Source organism: Hirundo rustica, unplaced genomic scaffold (assembly GCF_015227805.2).
Source record: "Hirundo rustica isolate bHirRus1 unplaced genomic scaffold, bHirRus1.pri.v3 scaffold_340_arrow_ctg1, whole genome shotgun sequence".
NCBI classification, from domain to species: Eukaryota; Metazoa; Chordata; class Aves; order Passeriformes; family Hirundinidae; genus Hirundo; species Hirundo rustica.
Window position 1 is genome coordinate 1 of NW_026690386.1, and position 13,538 is coordinate 13,538.

The 13,538-nt window shown below is 56.8% G+C and overlaps 3 protein-coding genes across 3 annotated transcripts; 1 reads left to right on the forward strand and 2 right to left on the reverse strand.

Moving 5' to 3' along the window:
• Nucleotides 1-87: 87 nt before the first annotated feature.
• On the reverse strand, nucleotides 88-3,960 carry LOC120747958 (DNA-binding protein RFXANK-like). The gene is made up of 7 exons (XM_058424399.1): nucleotides 3,928-3,960; nucleotides 3,084-3,261; nucleotides 2,868-2,945; nucleotides 1,866-1,946; nucleotides 1,326-1,391; nucleotides 1,024-1,124; nucleotides 88-273 (listed from the first exon to the last, which is right to left on the reverse strand). The coding sequence occupies exons 3-7, from the start codon at nucleotides 2,905-2,907 to the stop codon at nucleotides 88-90; spliced, it is 474 nt and encodes a 157-aa protein (XP_058280382.1). The 5' UTR covers nucleotides 2,908-2,945; nucleotides 3,084-3,261; nucleotides 3,928-3,960.
• Nucleotides 3,961-4,530: 570 nt separating this feature from the next.
• On the forward strand, nucleotides 4,531-8,788 carry BORCS8 (BLOC-1 related complex subunit 8). The gene is made up of 5 exons (XM_040054023.2): nucleotides 4,531-4,601; nucleotides 5,653-5,765; nucleotides 6,716-6,780; nucleotides 7,182-7,289; nucleotides 8,261-8,788. The coding sequence occupies exons 1-5, from the start codon at nucleotides 4,565-4,567 to the stop codon at nucleotides 8,301-8,303; spliced, it is 366 nt and encodes a 121-aa protein (XP_039909957.1). The 5' UTR covers nucleotides 4,531-4,564; the 3' UTR covers nucleotides 8,304-8,788.
• Nucleotides 8,789-9,759: 971 nt separating this feature from the next.
• TMEM221 (transmembrane protein 221) lies at nucleotides 9,760-13,198 on the reverse strand. The gene is made up of 3 exons (XM_040054022.2): nucleotides 12,805-13,198; nucleotides 11,043-11,128; nucleotides 9,760-10,277 (listed from the first exon to the last, which is right to left on the reverse strand). Exons 1-3 carry the CDS (start codon nucleotides 13,122-13,124, stop codon nucleotides 9,760-9,762), a joined length of 924 nt encoding a protein of 307 aa, XP_039909956.1. The 5' UTR covers nucleotides 13,125-13,198.
• Nucleotides 13,199-13,538: the final 340 nt, after the last annotated feature.

Here is a 13,538-nt window from a genome sequence, read left to right on the forward strand (position 1 = left end):
ATCCCAGTATCCCATTATCCCAGTATCCCATTATCCCAGTGTCCCATTATCCCAGTATCCCAGTATCCCAGTGTCCCCAGTACCCCATTATCCCAGTATCCCAGTATCCCCATTATCCCAGTATCCCCAGTACCCCATTAATCTCACCCAGTCGTAGGTGTTGATGTCCACGTCCCTGCGCAGCAGCAGCGTGACGATGTCCGTGTACCCGCCCATGCTGGCCAGCGCCAGCGCGCTCTCCCGCTCCTTGGCCAGCGCGTGCGGATCCGCGCCCTGGGAACGGCACGGGGAGAGCCCAGGGTAAAAAACGGGAAATCCTGGGATGAGGGAGGGAGAGCCCAGGGTAAAAGACAGAGCTCCCGGAATAAAAGAGGGGAATCCCAGGTGAAGAAAGGGAGACCCCAGGGGTACAGGCAGATCCCAGGGTTAGAGACGGATCCCAGGGGTACAGGCAGATGCCAGGACTCCAGGCAGATCCCAGGGTTAAGGACAGATCCCAGGGTTAAGGACAGACCCCAGGGTTAAGGACAGATCCCAGGATTCCAGGCAGATGCCAGGACTCCAGGCAGATCCCAGGGGTACAGGCAGATCCCAGGACTCCAGGCAGATCCCAGGGTTAAGGACAGATCCCAGGGTTAAGGACAGACCCCAGGGTTAAGGACAGATCCCAGGATTCCAGGCAGATGCCAGGACTCCAGGCAGATCCCAGGGTTAAGGACAGACCCCAGGGTTAAGGACAGATCCCAGGATTCCAGGCAGATGCCAGGACTCCAGGCAGATCCCAGGGTTAAGGACAGATCCCAGGGTTAAGGACAGATCCCAGGATTCCAGGCAGATGCCAGGACTCCAGGCAGATCCCAGGGTTAAGGACAGATCCCAGGGTTAAGGACAGATCCCAGGGTTCCAGGCGGATCCCAGGGTTAAGGACAGATCCCAGGGTTCCAGGCAGATCCCAGGGCTCCAGGCAGATCCCAGGGTGGTGCTGGAGCCTCTGGGACCCCCGGAGCTGCCCCACGGCCTCACCCATTCCAGGAGGTGCCGCACGGTCTCGATCTCCCCGAAGGCCGCGGCCCAGATCAGGGGCGTGAATCCTCTCTCGTCGCGTTTGTTCACCAGATTCTCACCTGGGGCAGGTGGAAGCAGCCAGGGTGAGCCCCCCGTGCTCCCAGCTACACACCAGTAAAACCAGTAAGGGCTGGAAAAACCACCTCAAGCAGCCGGCGGACGGCTGGGATTGATGATTTTTGAGGATTTTTCCTGTCTCCAAAACTGGAAAAATCTCCTCCCCAAAAAAAACCCCCATCCCAATTCCAGGGGGCACCAACCTTTCCTCAGGTGCTCCTTCAGCTGCACGAGCTCCCCTTGGGCGGCCAGCTGGTGGATGGAGAGCGCTGCAAGGGACAAATCCATCAGGGAGAAACAATTCCCCGAAAATCTGGGGGACTGGGAGCTGTCCCCAACATCCTGGGGTGTCCCCAGGCCCTCCCCTTGTCCCCTTGTCCCCTTGGGCAGCGCTGCAAGGGACGAATCCATCAGGGAAAAACAATTCCCTGCAAATTGTGGGGACTGGGAACTGTTCCCAACATCCTGGGATGTCACCAGGCCCCTCCCCTGCCGTCCCCAAAATCCTGGGGTGTCCCCAACCCCTCCCCTTGTCCCCTTGTCCCCTTGGGCAGCGCTGCAAGGGACGAATCCATCAGGGAAAAGCAATTCCCTGAAAATATGAGGGACTGGGAGCTGTTCCCAACATCCTGGGATGTCACCAGGCCCCTCCCCTGCTGTCCCCAACATCCTGGGGTGTCCCCAGCGCCTCCCCTGCTGTCCCCTGCTGTCCCCTGTCCCCTGGTGGCACCGGTGGCACTCACTGTCCAGCGTGGCCGGCAGCGCTGAGACCTCGTTGCCTCGTTGTCTGTTGGTCAAGGTGTTGGAGTGCTTCAGGGGGAAGCCTGCCAGCGACAGTTTTAATTTAATTTAATTTAATTTAATTTAATTTAATTCTCCATTGATTTGGGTTTAGTCTCTATTAATTTAAGGTTTATTCTCTTAATTTTGGGGTTTTTCCTCCATTTATTTCGGGTCTGTTCTTGATTGATTTCAGGTTTATTCTCTGTTCATTTAGCTATTTTCTATTAATATTGGGTTTATTTTATATTAATTTGGGGTTTCTGTTAGATTTATTTATTTTTTATTTGTTTTGGATTTATTGTCTTAATTTTGGGTTTATTCACTGTTAATGTAGGGTTTATTCTATATTTATTTATTCTCTATTTATTTATTTATTCTCTACTTATTTATTTATTCTCTATTAATTCTCTACTAATTTCAGGTTTATTTTCTATCCATTTATTCTCCGCTAATTTGGAGTTTATTCTCTAATAATTTCAAGTTTAATTCTCTATTAATTTCAGGATTATTCTCTATTAATTTCTGGCGTGCTTTAGATTTTTTTATTCCCTATTTATTTATTTATTTGCTTATTCTCTATCAATTTTGGGTTTACTCCCTATTAATTCCGAGCTTATTATTTCTTTATTATACCCTTAATTTCGGGTTTATTTTCTATTTATTTAAATCCACATCACCCAGTTCCACCCTCCCGTTTCCCATCCTTGCCGGGCTCTTTCTTGGGAATCCCAAAGAGTTTCCAGCCCCTGATCCGCGGTTTAATCGGGGAAAATCCAGGGAAAAATGAGATTCCCATCTCCAGTTGCAGCGTGGAGCCGCAGCGACCTCTCAGGGCTGGCAGGAGGAGCCGGCACCAAACTCTGGGATTGGGATTGGGATGGGATTTCCCACGCCTGAGGCTCGCTCCCGGGATTTTTTGGGATGAGAAGCGTTTGGAATTTCCCCCTCTGTGCCACACTCACCGTCCAGGGCCGGGGGCTCGCTGCTGCTCGGGGAATCCATGGAAGCGGCCGAGGAATTCCGCAGGCTCCCGGCTCCACCTGCAGCCCGGGAACCTCGGGGTCACCCGCGCCCGGGGGCAGCTTTCGGGGTGTCCGGGGCCGGACGGGCCCATCCAGCTCAGGATATCCCGAGCAGATCCCGGTTTCCAGGAGGATCCCGGTTTGTCCCCAACTCACCGTCCCCGCATCCCGGGAGCGCCGTGTCCCGCTCCTGCCGGGGACACGCCGAGGGGACCCCGCTGTCCCCCGGGGCCGCCAGCTCCTCCGCTGCCTTTGCCCCCTCTTTTCACCCAATTCCGGGGGGTCCCGGGCTCCAGGGGGACGCCTGGAGCTCCTTTCCCGGCACCAGGATGGGCTGGGAACAGGGCGGGACAAACAGGGACATGTGGGACAGACCGAGAGACCCCGAACTGCAGCGGGGCTCGGGGTGCCCTGTGCACCCCTGATTCTCCTCATCCCTGTTACCGGGATCCCTCTCTCTGTCCTCATCCCTCTTCCTGGATCCCTCTCTCTCTCCCCATCCCTGTTCCCGGGATCCCTCTCGCCGTTCCCATCCCTGTTCCCGGGATCCCTCTCGCCGTTCCCATCCCTGTTCCTAGATACCTCTCTCTGTCCCCATCCCTGTTCCCGGGATCCCTCTCGCCGTTCCCTTCCCTGTTCCTGGATCCCTCTCTCTGTTCCCATCCCCGTTCCTGGATCCCTCTCTCTGTCTCCATCCCCGTTCCTGGATCCCTCTCTCTCTCCCCATCCCTGTTCCTGGATCCCTCTCGCCGTTCCCTTCCCTGTTCCTGGATCCCTCTCTCTGTTCCCATCCCGGTTCCTGGATCCCTCTCGCCGTTCCCATCCCCGTTCCTGGATCCCTCTCGCCGTTCCCATCCCCATTCCCGGCACTCCCGACACTCCAAACCTTCGCTCCCGGAGCTCCTGAGAACTCGGGACCCCCGGGACCCCCCCGTCCCTTCTCCCCAGCCCCTCACAGCCGCCTCCGCTCCCCGATCCCGATCCCCGTTCCCGGTCTCACCGCGGCCTCCGCGGCTCTCCCGTCCCTCACTCCCCGATCCCCGTTCCCGTTCCCGATCCCCGTTCCCATTCCCGATCCCCGTTCCCGTTCCCGATCCCCGATCCCTCTCCCCGATCCCCGGTCCCGGTCCCGGTCTCACCGCGGCCTCCGCGGCTCTCCCGTCCCTCACTCCGGGGATGGTTCGAGCAGCGCAGCCCGGCCCGGCTCCACCTCCGCGCTGTGGGCGGACTTAAAGCGGCACCAGGGACGGGCCGTGGGGCAGCGGGACCGCCTGGCCTTGGGGACACCTCGGGGACACCTCGGGGACACCTCGGGGACACCTCGGGACGGCACCGAGGGGGGCAAAGGCCGCGACCGCGGGGCTGCGACAGCCCCAGACCCCTCTGGGCGAGCCGGGCACGGCCAAAGCGGGAGCCACCGAGTGTCGCCACGGGTGACAAACCGAGAGCCACCGAGTGTCGCCACGGGTGACAATGGCCACTCGGGGGGGTGACACCTCTTTGGGGGACCCCCCCCCCCCAGATGCGGAACGTTGGCACCGCGGCCGCGTTTCCAGCCGGGTTGCCGCGTCGCCGGGTCGCCGTGAGGGGCGGTTTCGGGGGCTGCACCGGCGGAAGCGGAAGTGGCGGCGGGCGGGATGGAGGAAGCGGAGATGCAGCTGAAGGTGAAGAAAGGTGGGAACGGGAAAAGCGGGACCGGGAACGGTGGGAACGGGAAAAGCGGGACCGGGAACGGTGGGAACGGGAAAAGCGGGCCCGGGAGGGGCCCGGCGGCCGCGGGGATGGGCCACGGGAGGCTCCGCCGCGGGGGTTTGGCCGCTGGCGGCGGCGCGCTTTGGATTCCCGGCCTCTATCCCTTGTCCTCCTTGTCGGAAGGAGCCTCTGGAAAGCCCTCGGAGATTTTTCTGTGGAGATACTGCTGGGGATCTCCGTGGATTTTTGGGGGGGAACTTCCGCGAATTTCTATGGATTTCCATGGAGATGTTTCCATGGATATCCGTGGATGTCTTTATGGATTTCCGTGGAGATATTTCCATGGATTTCTATGGAATTGTTTCCATGGATTCCTGTGGACATCTGTGGAGAGACTTTCCCATGGATTTCCAATGGATTTCCCTGGATTTCCCTGGATGGATTTCCATGGGTTTCCATGGATTTCCCTGGATTTCCATGGATGGATTTCCATGGATGGATTTCCCTGGATGGATTTCCATGGGTTTCCATGGATTTCCCTGGATTTCTATGGATGGATTTCCATGGGTTTCTGTGCATTCCCTTGGATTTCCATGGATGGATCTCCATGGGTTTCTGTGCATTCCCCTGGATTTCCCTGGATGGGTTTCCCTGGGTTTCTGTGGATTTCCCTGGATGGATTTCCATGGGTTTCTGTGGATGGATTTCCATGGATTTCCCTGGATTTCCATGGGTTTCTGTGGATCGATTCCCATGGATTTCCCTGGATTTCCATGGGTTTCTGTGGGGTTTTTTACGAATCTCGGCGGATGGGTTTCCCTGGGTGGGTTTCCCTGGATGGGTTTCCCTGGATGGCTTTCCCTGGATGGGTTTCCCTGGATGGGTTTCCCTGGGTGGGTTTCCCTGGATGGGTTTCCCTGGATGGCTTTCCCTGGATGGGTTTCCCTGGATGGATTTCCCTGGGTGGCTTTCCCTCCCCGTTTCCTTCCCGGTTTCCGCGCTTCCCGCGGTGACTCCGGCTGTCTCCCGGCAGTGACGGACAAGTTCACGGAGAGCCTGTACGTGCTGGCCAACGAGCCCTCGGTGGCTCTGTTCCGCCTGCAGGAGCACGTCCGGCGCTCGCTGCCCGAGCTGGCCCAGCACAAGGTGCGTCCTCCCCGGCATGTGGTGGTTCCAGGCGGATTTTGGGAGAAACCCTCTCCTTCCCCAACCTGTTTGGGAAAAGATTTCCTCGGAGAGAAGTGGAAAAAGCCTGTTTATTAAACAGGCGAAGCGCTCCCAGCACAATACCCGATGACAAGAGCTCCGTGCCGCTTACAGAGGGATAACAAACTTAAAGAAAGTCTCCTCGAGGGTCGTCACTGTGCTCCACCGCTCCGTCTCTGCTGACGCTGGGAGAAAAGGAGATGTGCAGGGCTGGTCTTGGTGGGGTGGGTCCCCTGTGGAGGCCCCCGGTGCTTCCACAGGTCCTTAGTCCGGAGAGGTTGGAACAGTTCCGAGGAGAGGACAAAAAAAGAGGAAAAAAAGGAAGGGGGAAAAAAAGAGAAAAAAGAAAAAAAAAAAGGCAAAAAGCTTCAGCTATTCTACAGCGTCTAACTACGCTAGCACTAAACTAACTGCTGGGGAGAAAAAAACAACAGAGCTTCTTTCATCCTGCAGTGTTCCAACTCCCCCGCTCCAAGGTCACTCCGAGGAGCAGAGTTTTCCTGGGATAAAACAAACGGCGCTTCCCTGCCCTTTGCACTTAATTGGGGGATACACAGTCACCCCGGGACGCCGGAATTCCGGCCCGGCCCTCACGGGGAAGGATTCCTTCCCCCCCTCCTCCAAAAAAAAAAAAAAAATCCTGGTTCTTCCGCTGGCGTTCCGTCCCTGGAATTCCGGGCCTCATCCCAAATCCCTCTGCGGCGCTGCTTGGGGCCGCTTGAGGCCCGAGGTTTTCCTGGAGCTTCCCTTCTCCAGCCTTGGGCGCTTCCAGGGATCCCGGGGCTGCTCTGGGAATTCCAGCCCGGCCCCTCCCAGGCAGGAATTCCTGCCCCATCTCCCCATTCCCAGTTTAGATCCTGCCTAATCCCTGGGTTTTTTTCCCTTCCCAGTCGGACATGCAGAGCTGGGAGGAGCAGAGCCAGGGAGCCATTTACACCGTGGAATACGCCTGCAGGTACTGGAATTCCTGGAATTCTGGGCTGGAAAGCGCAGCAGGATCCAGGGAATGAGGATGGGAACAGCTGGGATTTGGGATTTCACTTTGAGGGTGGAACTCCCGGAATTCCAGGCTGGAAAACGCAGCAGGATCCAGGAAATGAGGATGGGAACAGCTGGGATTTGGGATTTTCACTTTGAGGGTGGAACTCCCGGAATTCTGGTCTGGAAAGCGCAGCAGGATCCAGGAGCTGGGATTTGGGAACTCTCAGCAGGAATCTCAGAGCTCTGGGAGTGTTTTCCCCCAACTTCCCAGAGTGCAAAACACCTCCAGCTTGAGATTTCCTGGGATCAGAGGGGAGACAACCAGGATTCGGGAATCCCAGCTCCACGCTTTTCCCCCTTTTCCCGCTTTTCCAGCGCCATCAAGAGCATGGCTGACAGCAGCGTTTACTTCAAGAGCATCGACAGCCTCCTGAAACATTCCATCGCCATGAAGGAGCAGCTCAGCGCCGCCCAGGGCCGCAGGTACCCGGGAAAATCCCGGCGGAATCCCGGGACGGCATTCCCGGCCTTTTCACCCCCCCTTCCCTGGGGAGGAAACAAGGGAAAAGCGGGAATAAATTGAATTTTAGGGGAGGTTCGGCTGTGTTAAAGGGTTTGGAATTTTGGGATGAGGCTGCTCCGATCCCAGGGCGGGGGGTTTTTTTTTTTGCAGAATTTTTTCAGGAGTATCCCGGAGCGGGATGGGTGATCCCGGTGGATTTGATCCCTCTGGAATTCGTCCATTCTGGCTGGGGAGGGAGGAGGAAATTCCCAAATCCTGGAAAAAATCCAGCCCAGCACGAAGGGATCCTCCGTCCCTCCATCCCTGTGGGGTGTCCAGAACATTCCTGGTGTTTTCCGTGGCACAGTCACGCCCTTGAGCATCCTTGGGAATTTCTGGGGATTTTTTTTAATTTATTTTTGAGGATCTGGGGAAGGGGATTTTTTTTTTTTTTTTTTTTTTAGGGGATATTTTTATTATTATTTTTGGGGGGGATTTTTTTATTTTAGGGGGATTTTTTATTTTGTCAATTTTTTTTATTATTATTATTTGGGGGGCATTTTTTGTGTTTTTTGGGGGGGATTTTGATTTTTTTTTTAATTTTGGGGGTTTTTCTTAGAGAATTTTTTGGGAGTTTTTTGGCATTTTATGGATTCTTTTTGTGGAGTGATTTTTTTATTATTATTATTATTTTGGGGGGGGGATGTTGGGAATTTTCTGGGATTTTTGTGGGTTTATTTTTGGGGAGTTTCTTTATTTTTAATTTTTTTTTTTTTTTTAGGGGAATTTTTTGAGATTTATTTCGATTTTTACGGAGGAATTTTCTGGGATTTTTCAGCAGGCACAACCCCACCCTTGTCCCCTTTTTTTTTTTAAAAGGAATTTTTAAGGAAACCCCGATTTCCCACATTCCCAGGCCGCTGGATTTGACTTTTCCCTTTTCTTTCCGCAGCACCTCCGCCCCCCAATCCAAGAATCCTCCGGGCACTTCCTGATTCTCCATCCTGAACTTCCCACCCTCGGGAAGAAACGGAAAAACTCCTCCTGCCCAAACCTCTGGCGCTGCACAGATGGAGAAGCCCCCGAATTCCCAGGAAAAGAAAAACCAAACCAGGAAAAGCTGGAAAAACCCAAATCCTGCTTTTTGGGACCTCATTTCCATGGAAAATCGGGATGCTTTTGAGTTTATCCTTCCCACTTCTTTCCTCCAGGCTTTTTTCCCCACTTAAAAACGAACCCAAGCGAGGTTTTGCTTCGGGAATTTTGTGTAAAAACAAACAAAAAAAAAGCTGGAATGTGCGAGCACGCTCCAAGCTTTTGTTGGGGAGGAATTCTCCAAGGAGAAGCTTTTCCAGCGGTGCCAAGGAATTGCTGGACTCGGTTTTAATGAGGACGAGAATAAAAAGAATAAAAAAAAAAAAAAAAAAAAGAGAAAACAAATCCTCAAAAAATAAAACAAACCAAGAAAATCCCTTTTCAAGGTTTTAAACTTTCCTCCTGTCGCCGTGGGAGCTCGGAGCTCCTTTCTTTTTTTTTGGGATTTTTTCCCCCCGGTGTTTCCAAGGGCGTGGAACAAAATAATGTGGAATTTCGAGGGAGAAAAGAGAAAAGTCCCATTCCTTAAAATTCTACCAATTCTTTGTCCAGCTCTCGGTTTTGGAGGCGGCTGGAAAGAAGCAGAGCTTTGGTTTGGATCCCTCCTGGATTTAACAGGGATGCAGGGAGTGGAGCAGGGCTCAGATTCCAGGGGAAATGTCTTGGGATAACAGGTGGCTTTTGGGATAATAGCAGTGACACCCCAAAGCTGCTTTTCCCCACCCCAAATCTGCATTTTCCCCACCCCAAATCTGCATTTCCCCACCCCAAATCTGCTTTTCCCCACCCCAAATCTGCATTTCCCACCCCAAATCTGCATTTTCCCGCCCCAAATCTGCATTTTCCCACCCCAAATCTGCATTTTCCCACCCCAAATCTGCATTTTCCCCACCCCAAATCTGCTTTTTCCCACCCCAAATCTGCTTTTTCCCACCCCAAATCTGCTTTTTCCCACCCCAAATCTGCTTTTCCCCACCCCAAATCTGCATTTTCCCACCCCAAATCTGCTTTTTTCCACCCCAAACCCCCCCGATCTCGGGATCGTGCTGAGGATGAGGATGGAGCAGGGAGGAAGGAGAAGGGCGGCGCAGCGCCGGGATCTGCTGGAAAAGGACGGAATTCTGCTGCTGAGAACTCCGATTGCTCCTTCTCATCCCGGTGTTCCCGGCCCTTTTCCCGCAGCTGGGCTGGCCCCGGGTGGATCTGGGGGCTCCGGGGATTTTGCCTGTGGATAAAGGCGTTTTTCCAAGGGAAAAAATAAAAACAAACAACCAAAAAACACTGAAAAGCGGCAAAATCTGCAGCTCCCGAGCTGCAAATCCCGGGAAAAAGAAAAATATCCCAATTTTTTTCCGCTCACACCAGCGTGGAGTCCTTCCCCGTGGCTTTTCGGGACATGACGCTCCTCATCTCCCTCGTGATGACATTCCAAGGTTTTCCCTGCTCCCGGAGCAGCCCCGAATCCGCCGCCAGCGTCCTGTGCGTGCGGGACCAGCGGCGGGGCTCCCGCTGGAATCCCGGCAATTCCCTGCTCCTGGGGCTTCCCGCTGAGCTCGGGTTGCTGCTGGAGGCCGAGCCCGGCCGGGATTTGCCCTCCGGGAAAGGCGGGAAGGAGAATTCCCGATGGATTTCCCGAGGAGGAGCCGAGGTTTTGTTGTTGAAGTCCGGGGCGTCGCCGGCCTGGGCGGAATCGTTCTCGTACAGGGCTTGGGGGGACTCGGAGGGGCTCCGCTGGGAAATTTGGGAAATTTGGGAAGCGCGGAGCAGAGCGTGGAGCACGGAGATGAGCAGGACCAGAATTCCAGAGGTCAGGATGCAGGCGCTGGCGATTCCAGCCTCCAGCTGGAAGAGCAGCAGCGTGAAAAGCGCCAGAGCTGCGAGGGAGCAGAGCAGAGCCTGAGGGGCCGGCAGGGAAAATTCGGGAATTCGGGAATTCGGGGGGTGGTCGGGGATGGGAGAGGGCTCAGGATTCGGGAATCCATGGAATGGTCGGGGATGGGACAGAGCTCAGGATTCGGGAATTCATGGAATGGTCGGGGATGGGACAGAGCTCAGGATTCGGGAATTCATGGAATGGTCAGGGATGGGACAGAGCTCAGGATTCGGGAATTCATGGAATGGTCGGGGATGGGACAGAGCTCAGGATTCGGGAATTCATGGAATGGTCGGGGATAGGAGAGGGCTCAGGATTCGGGAATCCATGGAACGGTCGGGGATGGGAGAGAGCTCAGGATTCGGGAATCCATGGAATGGTCGGGGCTGGTCTCCTGTCAGGGACTTGGGGTTGGGAATGTACCCCCTGATCCCGGTTTTCTGCAGGCTGAGCCCCTTTCCCAGCTCCCTCAGGAATTCCCAGCTCCCTCAGGAATTCTCCAGCCCTTTCCCAGCTCCCTCAGGAATTCTCCAGCCCTTTCCCATCTCTGATCCCCTCCAGCCCCTAGGAAATTCCAGCCTGGGCCCCTGGAATGGGAATTCCAGGCTGTGGGAAGGAGCTGGTGAAGCCGTTGCAAACCAAAGCCGGTGCTGGAGCAGGATCCAGGCCAGGGCAGGGCCGGGAGCACTGGGAGCACTGGGAGCACTGGGAGCACTGGGAGCACTGGGAGCACTGGGAGCACTGGGAATGCCGCTGGGACACCTGCCTGTGAGGTAGAGGCAGAGGCCGCAGCAGAAGAGGCCGATGGCCGCGTGCCGGACGCTGCGGCTGTCCAGGAGGAACCAGTCTGCCCTGGAAAAGAGGGAAAAGAGGGAAAGTGAGCCTCAGGAACGGCTCCTCGCAGGGAAAACAGCTCCGGGTCCCGCTCTGAGCCCAGGGAAAAGTCTGCAGCTGAAGGAGTCAGAGCTGATCCTGGTCCTGGAGGAGCACAGAAATCCTCCTGAAATTCAGATTATTCGGGAGGAGCCCCCGTGCTCTTCGGTCTGGGAGATTTTGGGAACGGAATTTTTCCTCCCCTGGGATTTTTCCACCTGTGACCTCACAATTCCCACCGCGGCTCCCAAGCGTTTACAGCCCCAGAATCCGAACCGGGCTCACAGGGAAATTCACAGCTCCTGAAGGGAGGGAATTTTTCGTTGTTCCAACTTCCCAGCGGGAAATCGGCTCCCACAAAAAGCCGAGTTTGTTGTGTGGGGAATTTCCGTGTTTTTAGGGTGAAATATTTTCGCTCTCCTCCGTCTAATGAAGCGTTGGAAGAGGCCGAGGAGGCGCTGCTGGAATTTCTCCAGCCCGGAGCCGCGACTGATTGGATTCTCTAATTAGAGGACAAAAAGGAGCTGTTGGAACATCGTCATTCCTTTGAAATGAGTTCTGACTCAAGTCACAGAGGTCCCAAAATTCCGTGAGCGTCCCCCCAGCCGTGTCCCCTTGTCACCAAAATCCTTTACAATCGGATTATTCCCGAGATGTTTTTAGTTTGAACCCGAGAGCTGGGCCAGGAGCCCCCAGCCCCTTCCAGATCCATGGGAAAAACAAAAAAAAAAAACCAAAAAAAAGGGATTTCTTTGGAAATAAAGTGCTGGTGAAGAATAAACCAGCGCGTGGTGAATGACCCAGCCCTGGGGTCTTTGTGGTGGTGACCCCAGCAGGGACCTCAGGGACCTTTTGGGGCAATCCCTGAGGATTCCAGGAGCTCCTGGAGCCCCTCCCAAACACGCTGGGAATTTCGAATCGTGGAAATCCAACTCTCCTGGATTGTGCAGCCGGGTCTAAACTCACCGGTCCCAAGGGAAAGAGTCTCAAAAACTCAAAGGACACAATTCCAACCCTGGGGTTCACGGGAAGGGCCCCCGAGGGGAATTTGGGGCGTTTTCCACCGATTGCTCCCCTCCAGCTCCTTTTGGAGGGGACCCAGCAGATCCTCAGGCGGATTTTGGGGCTCAGGGGGCTTTGGCAGCTCCCCGTGCCCATGAGAAGCGTGTCACAGTGTCCTGCGACAATCCCGGGGGGTCCCTGCAGCTCCCGAGCCCCCTGAGCTCCTCCAGCCCTGATCCCTGCAGCTCCCGAGCCCCCTGAGCCCCTCCAGCCCCGATCCCTGCAGCTCCCGAGCCCCCTGAGCCCCTCCAGCCCCGATCCCTGCAGCTCCCGAGCCCCCTGAGTTCCTCCAGCCCCCATCCCTGTGACTCCCGAACCCCCCAGTCCCCCCCAGCCCCGATCCCTGCAGCTCCCGGACCCCCTGAGCCCCTCCAGCTCCGGTTCTGCTGCTGCCGAGCTCCCCCAGCCCCTCCTGTTCATCCCCCAGACCCCTCCAAGCATCCCTGACCCCTCCTCTCCATCCCCCAGCCCCGGTTCCCCCGGTGTCCCCCGGTGTCCCCGCGGGTCCCGAGCCCCCCGGTGTCCCCCGGTGTCCCCGCGGGTCCCGAGCCCCCCCGGTGTCCCCCGGTGTCCCCGGTGTCCCCGGCTCTCACCGCTCGGGCCCGGGCTGCCCCCGGCACAGCTCGGTGCTGAAGTAGCCGTGGAGGAGGCAGAGCAGGAGGCAGCTCAGGTTGAGCACCAGGCAGAGCGCGGCCAGCGCCGCCGACACCGGCAGCAGAGCGGCGGCCACGGGCTCGGGGAGCGCCCCGGAACCGGCACCGGCACCGGGAGCGGCACCGGCACCGGCACCGGGAGCGGCCCGGGCCGAGGGCAGCTGGAAGATGAGGCTGGAGGAGAGCAGGGCCATGGCAGCGGACAGGGTCCCGAAGAGCAGCAGCACCGTCAGGGCTCGCTGCGGGTACGGGGAGGGCATGGCGGGGCTGGCACCGGGAAACGGGGAACCGGGGAACCGGGGAGAACCGGGGGAAACGGGGAGAACCGGGAACTGGGGGTCCGGGGGGAACTGGGAGAACGGGGGAGAACCGGGGAGAACCGGGGAGAACCGGGGAGAACCGGGGAGAACCGGGGAACTGGGCAGTCGGAGGAACTGGGGAGAACCGGGGAACGGGGAAACCGGAGAACCGGGGACACCGGGGGGTGCCGAAGCTACGCGCGCTCCTCCGTGATGGGAACGGGGAACCGGGAGCGCCTCCGTTCCGCGGTGTCCGTCCTGCCCCCGGTCCCGCCTCGCGTCCGGGACCCCCCCGGCCCGGCTCCGCCCCGCGCCCGCCCCCGGCGGGGCCCCGGGAGCCTCCCGGGGGTGGAGACTCGAGGAACGGACGGACAG

Coding starts and splice junctions, on each gene's coding strand:
- LOC120747958 (XM_058424399.1), bottom strand. CDS start 2,907: ATGGATTCCCCGAGCAGCAGCGAGCCCCCGGCCCTGGACG. Junction 1,947..2,867: donor CGAGCCCCCGGCCCTGGACG/GTGAGTGTGGCA, acceptor TGTCGCTGGCAG/GCTTCCCCCTGAAGCACTCC. Junction 1,125..1,325: donor GAAGGAGCACCTGAGGAAAG/GTTGGTGCCCCC, acceptor CACCTGCCCCAG/GTGAGAATCTGGTGAACAAA.
- TMEM221 (XM_040054022.2), bottom strand. CDS start 13,124: ATGCCCTCCCCGTACCCGCAGCGAGCCCTGACGGTGCTGCTGCTCTTC. Junction 11,129..12,804: donor GGGCAGCCCGGGCCCGAGCG/GTGAGAGCCGGG, acceptor CCTCTTTTCCAG/GGCAGACTGGTTCCTCCTGG. Junction 10,278..11,042: donor CCTCTGCCTCTACCTCACAG/GCAGGTGTCCCA, acceptor GCTCCCTCGCAG/CTCTGGCGCTTTTCACGCTG.
- BORCS8 (XM_040054023.2), top strand. CDS start 4,565: ATGGAGGAAGCGGAGATGCAGCTGAAGGTGAAGAAAG. Junction 5,766..6,715: donor CCGAGCTGGCCCAGCACAAG/GTGCGTCCTCCC, acceptor TTCCCTTCCCAG/TCGGACATGCAGAGCTGGGA. Junction 6,781..7,181: donor ACCGTGGAATACGCCTGCAG/GTACTGGAATTC, acceptor CCGCTTTTCCAG/CGCCATCAAGAGCATGGCTG.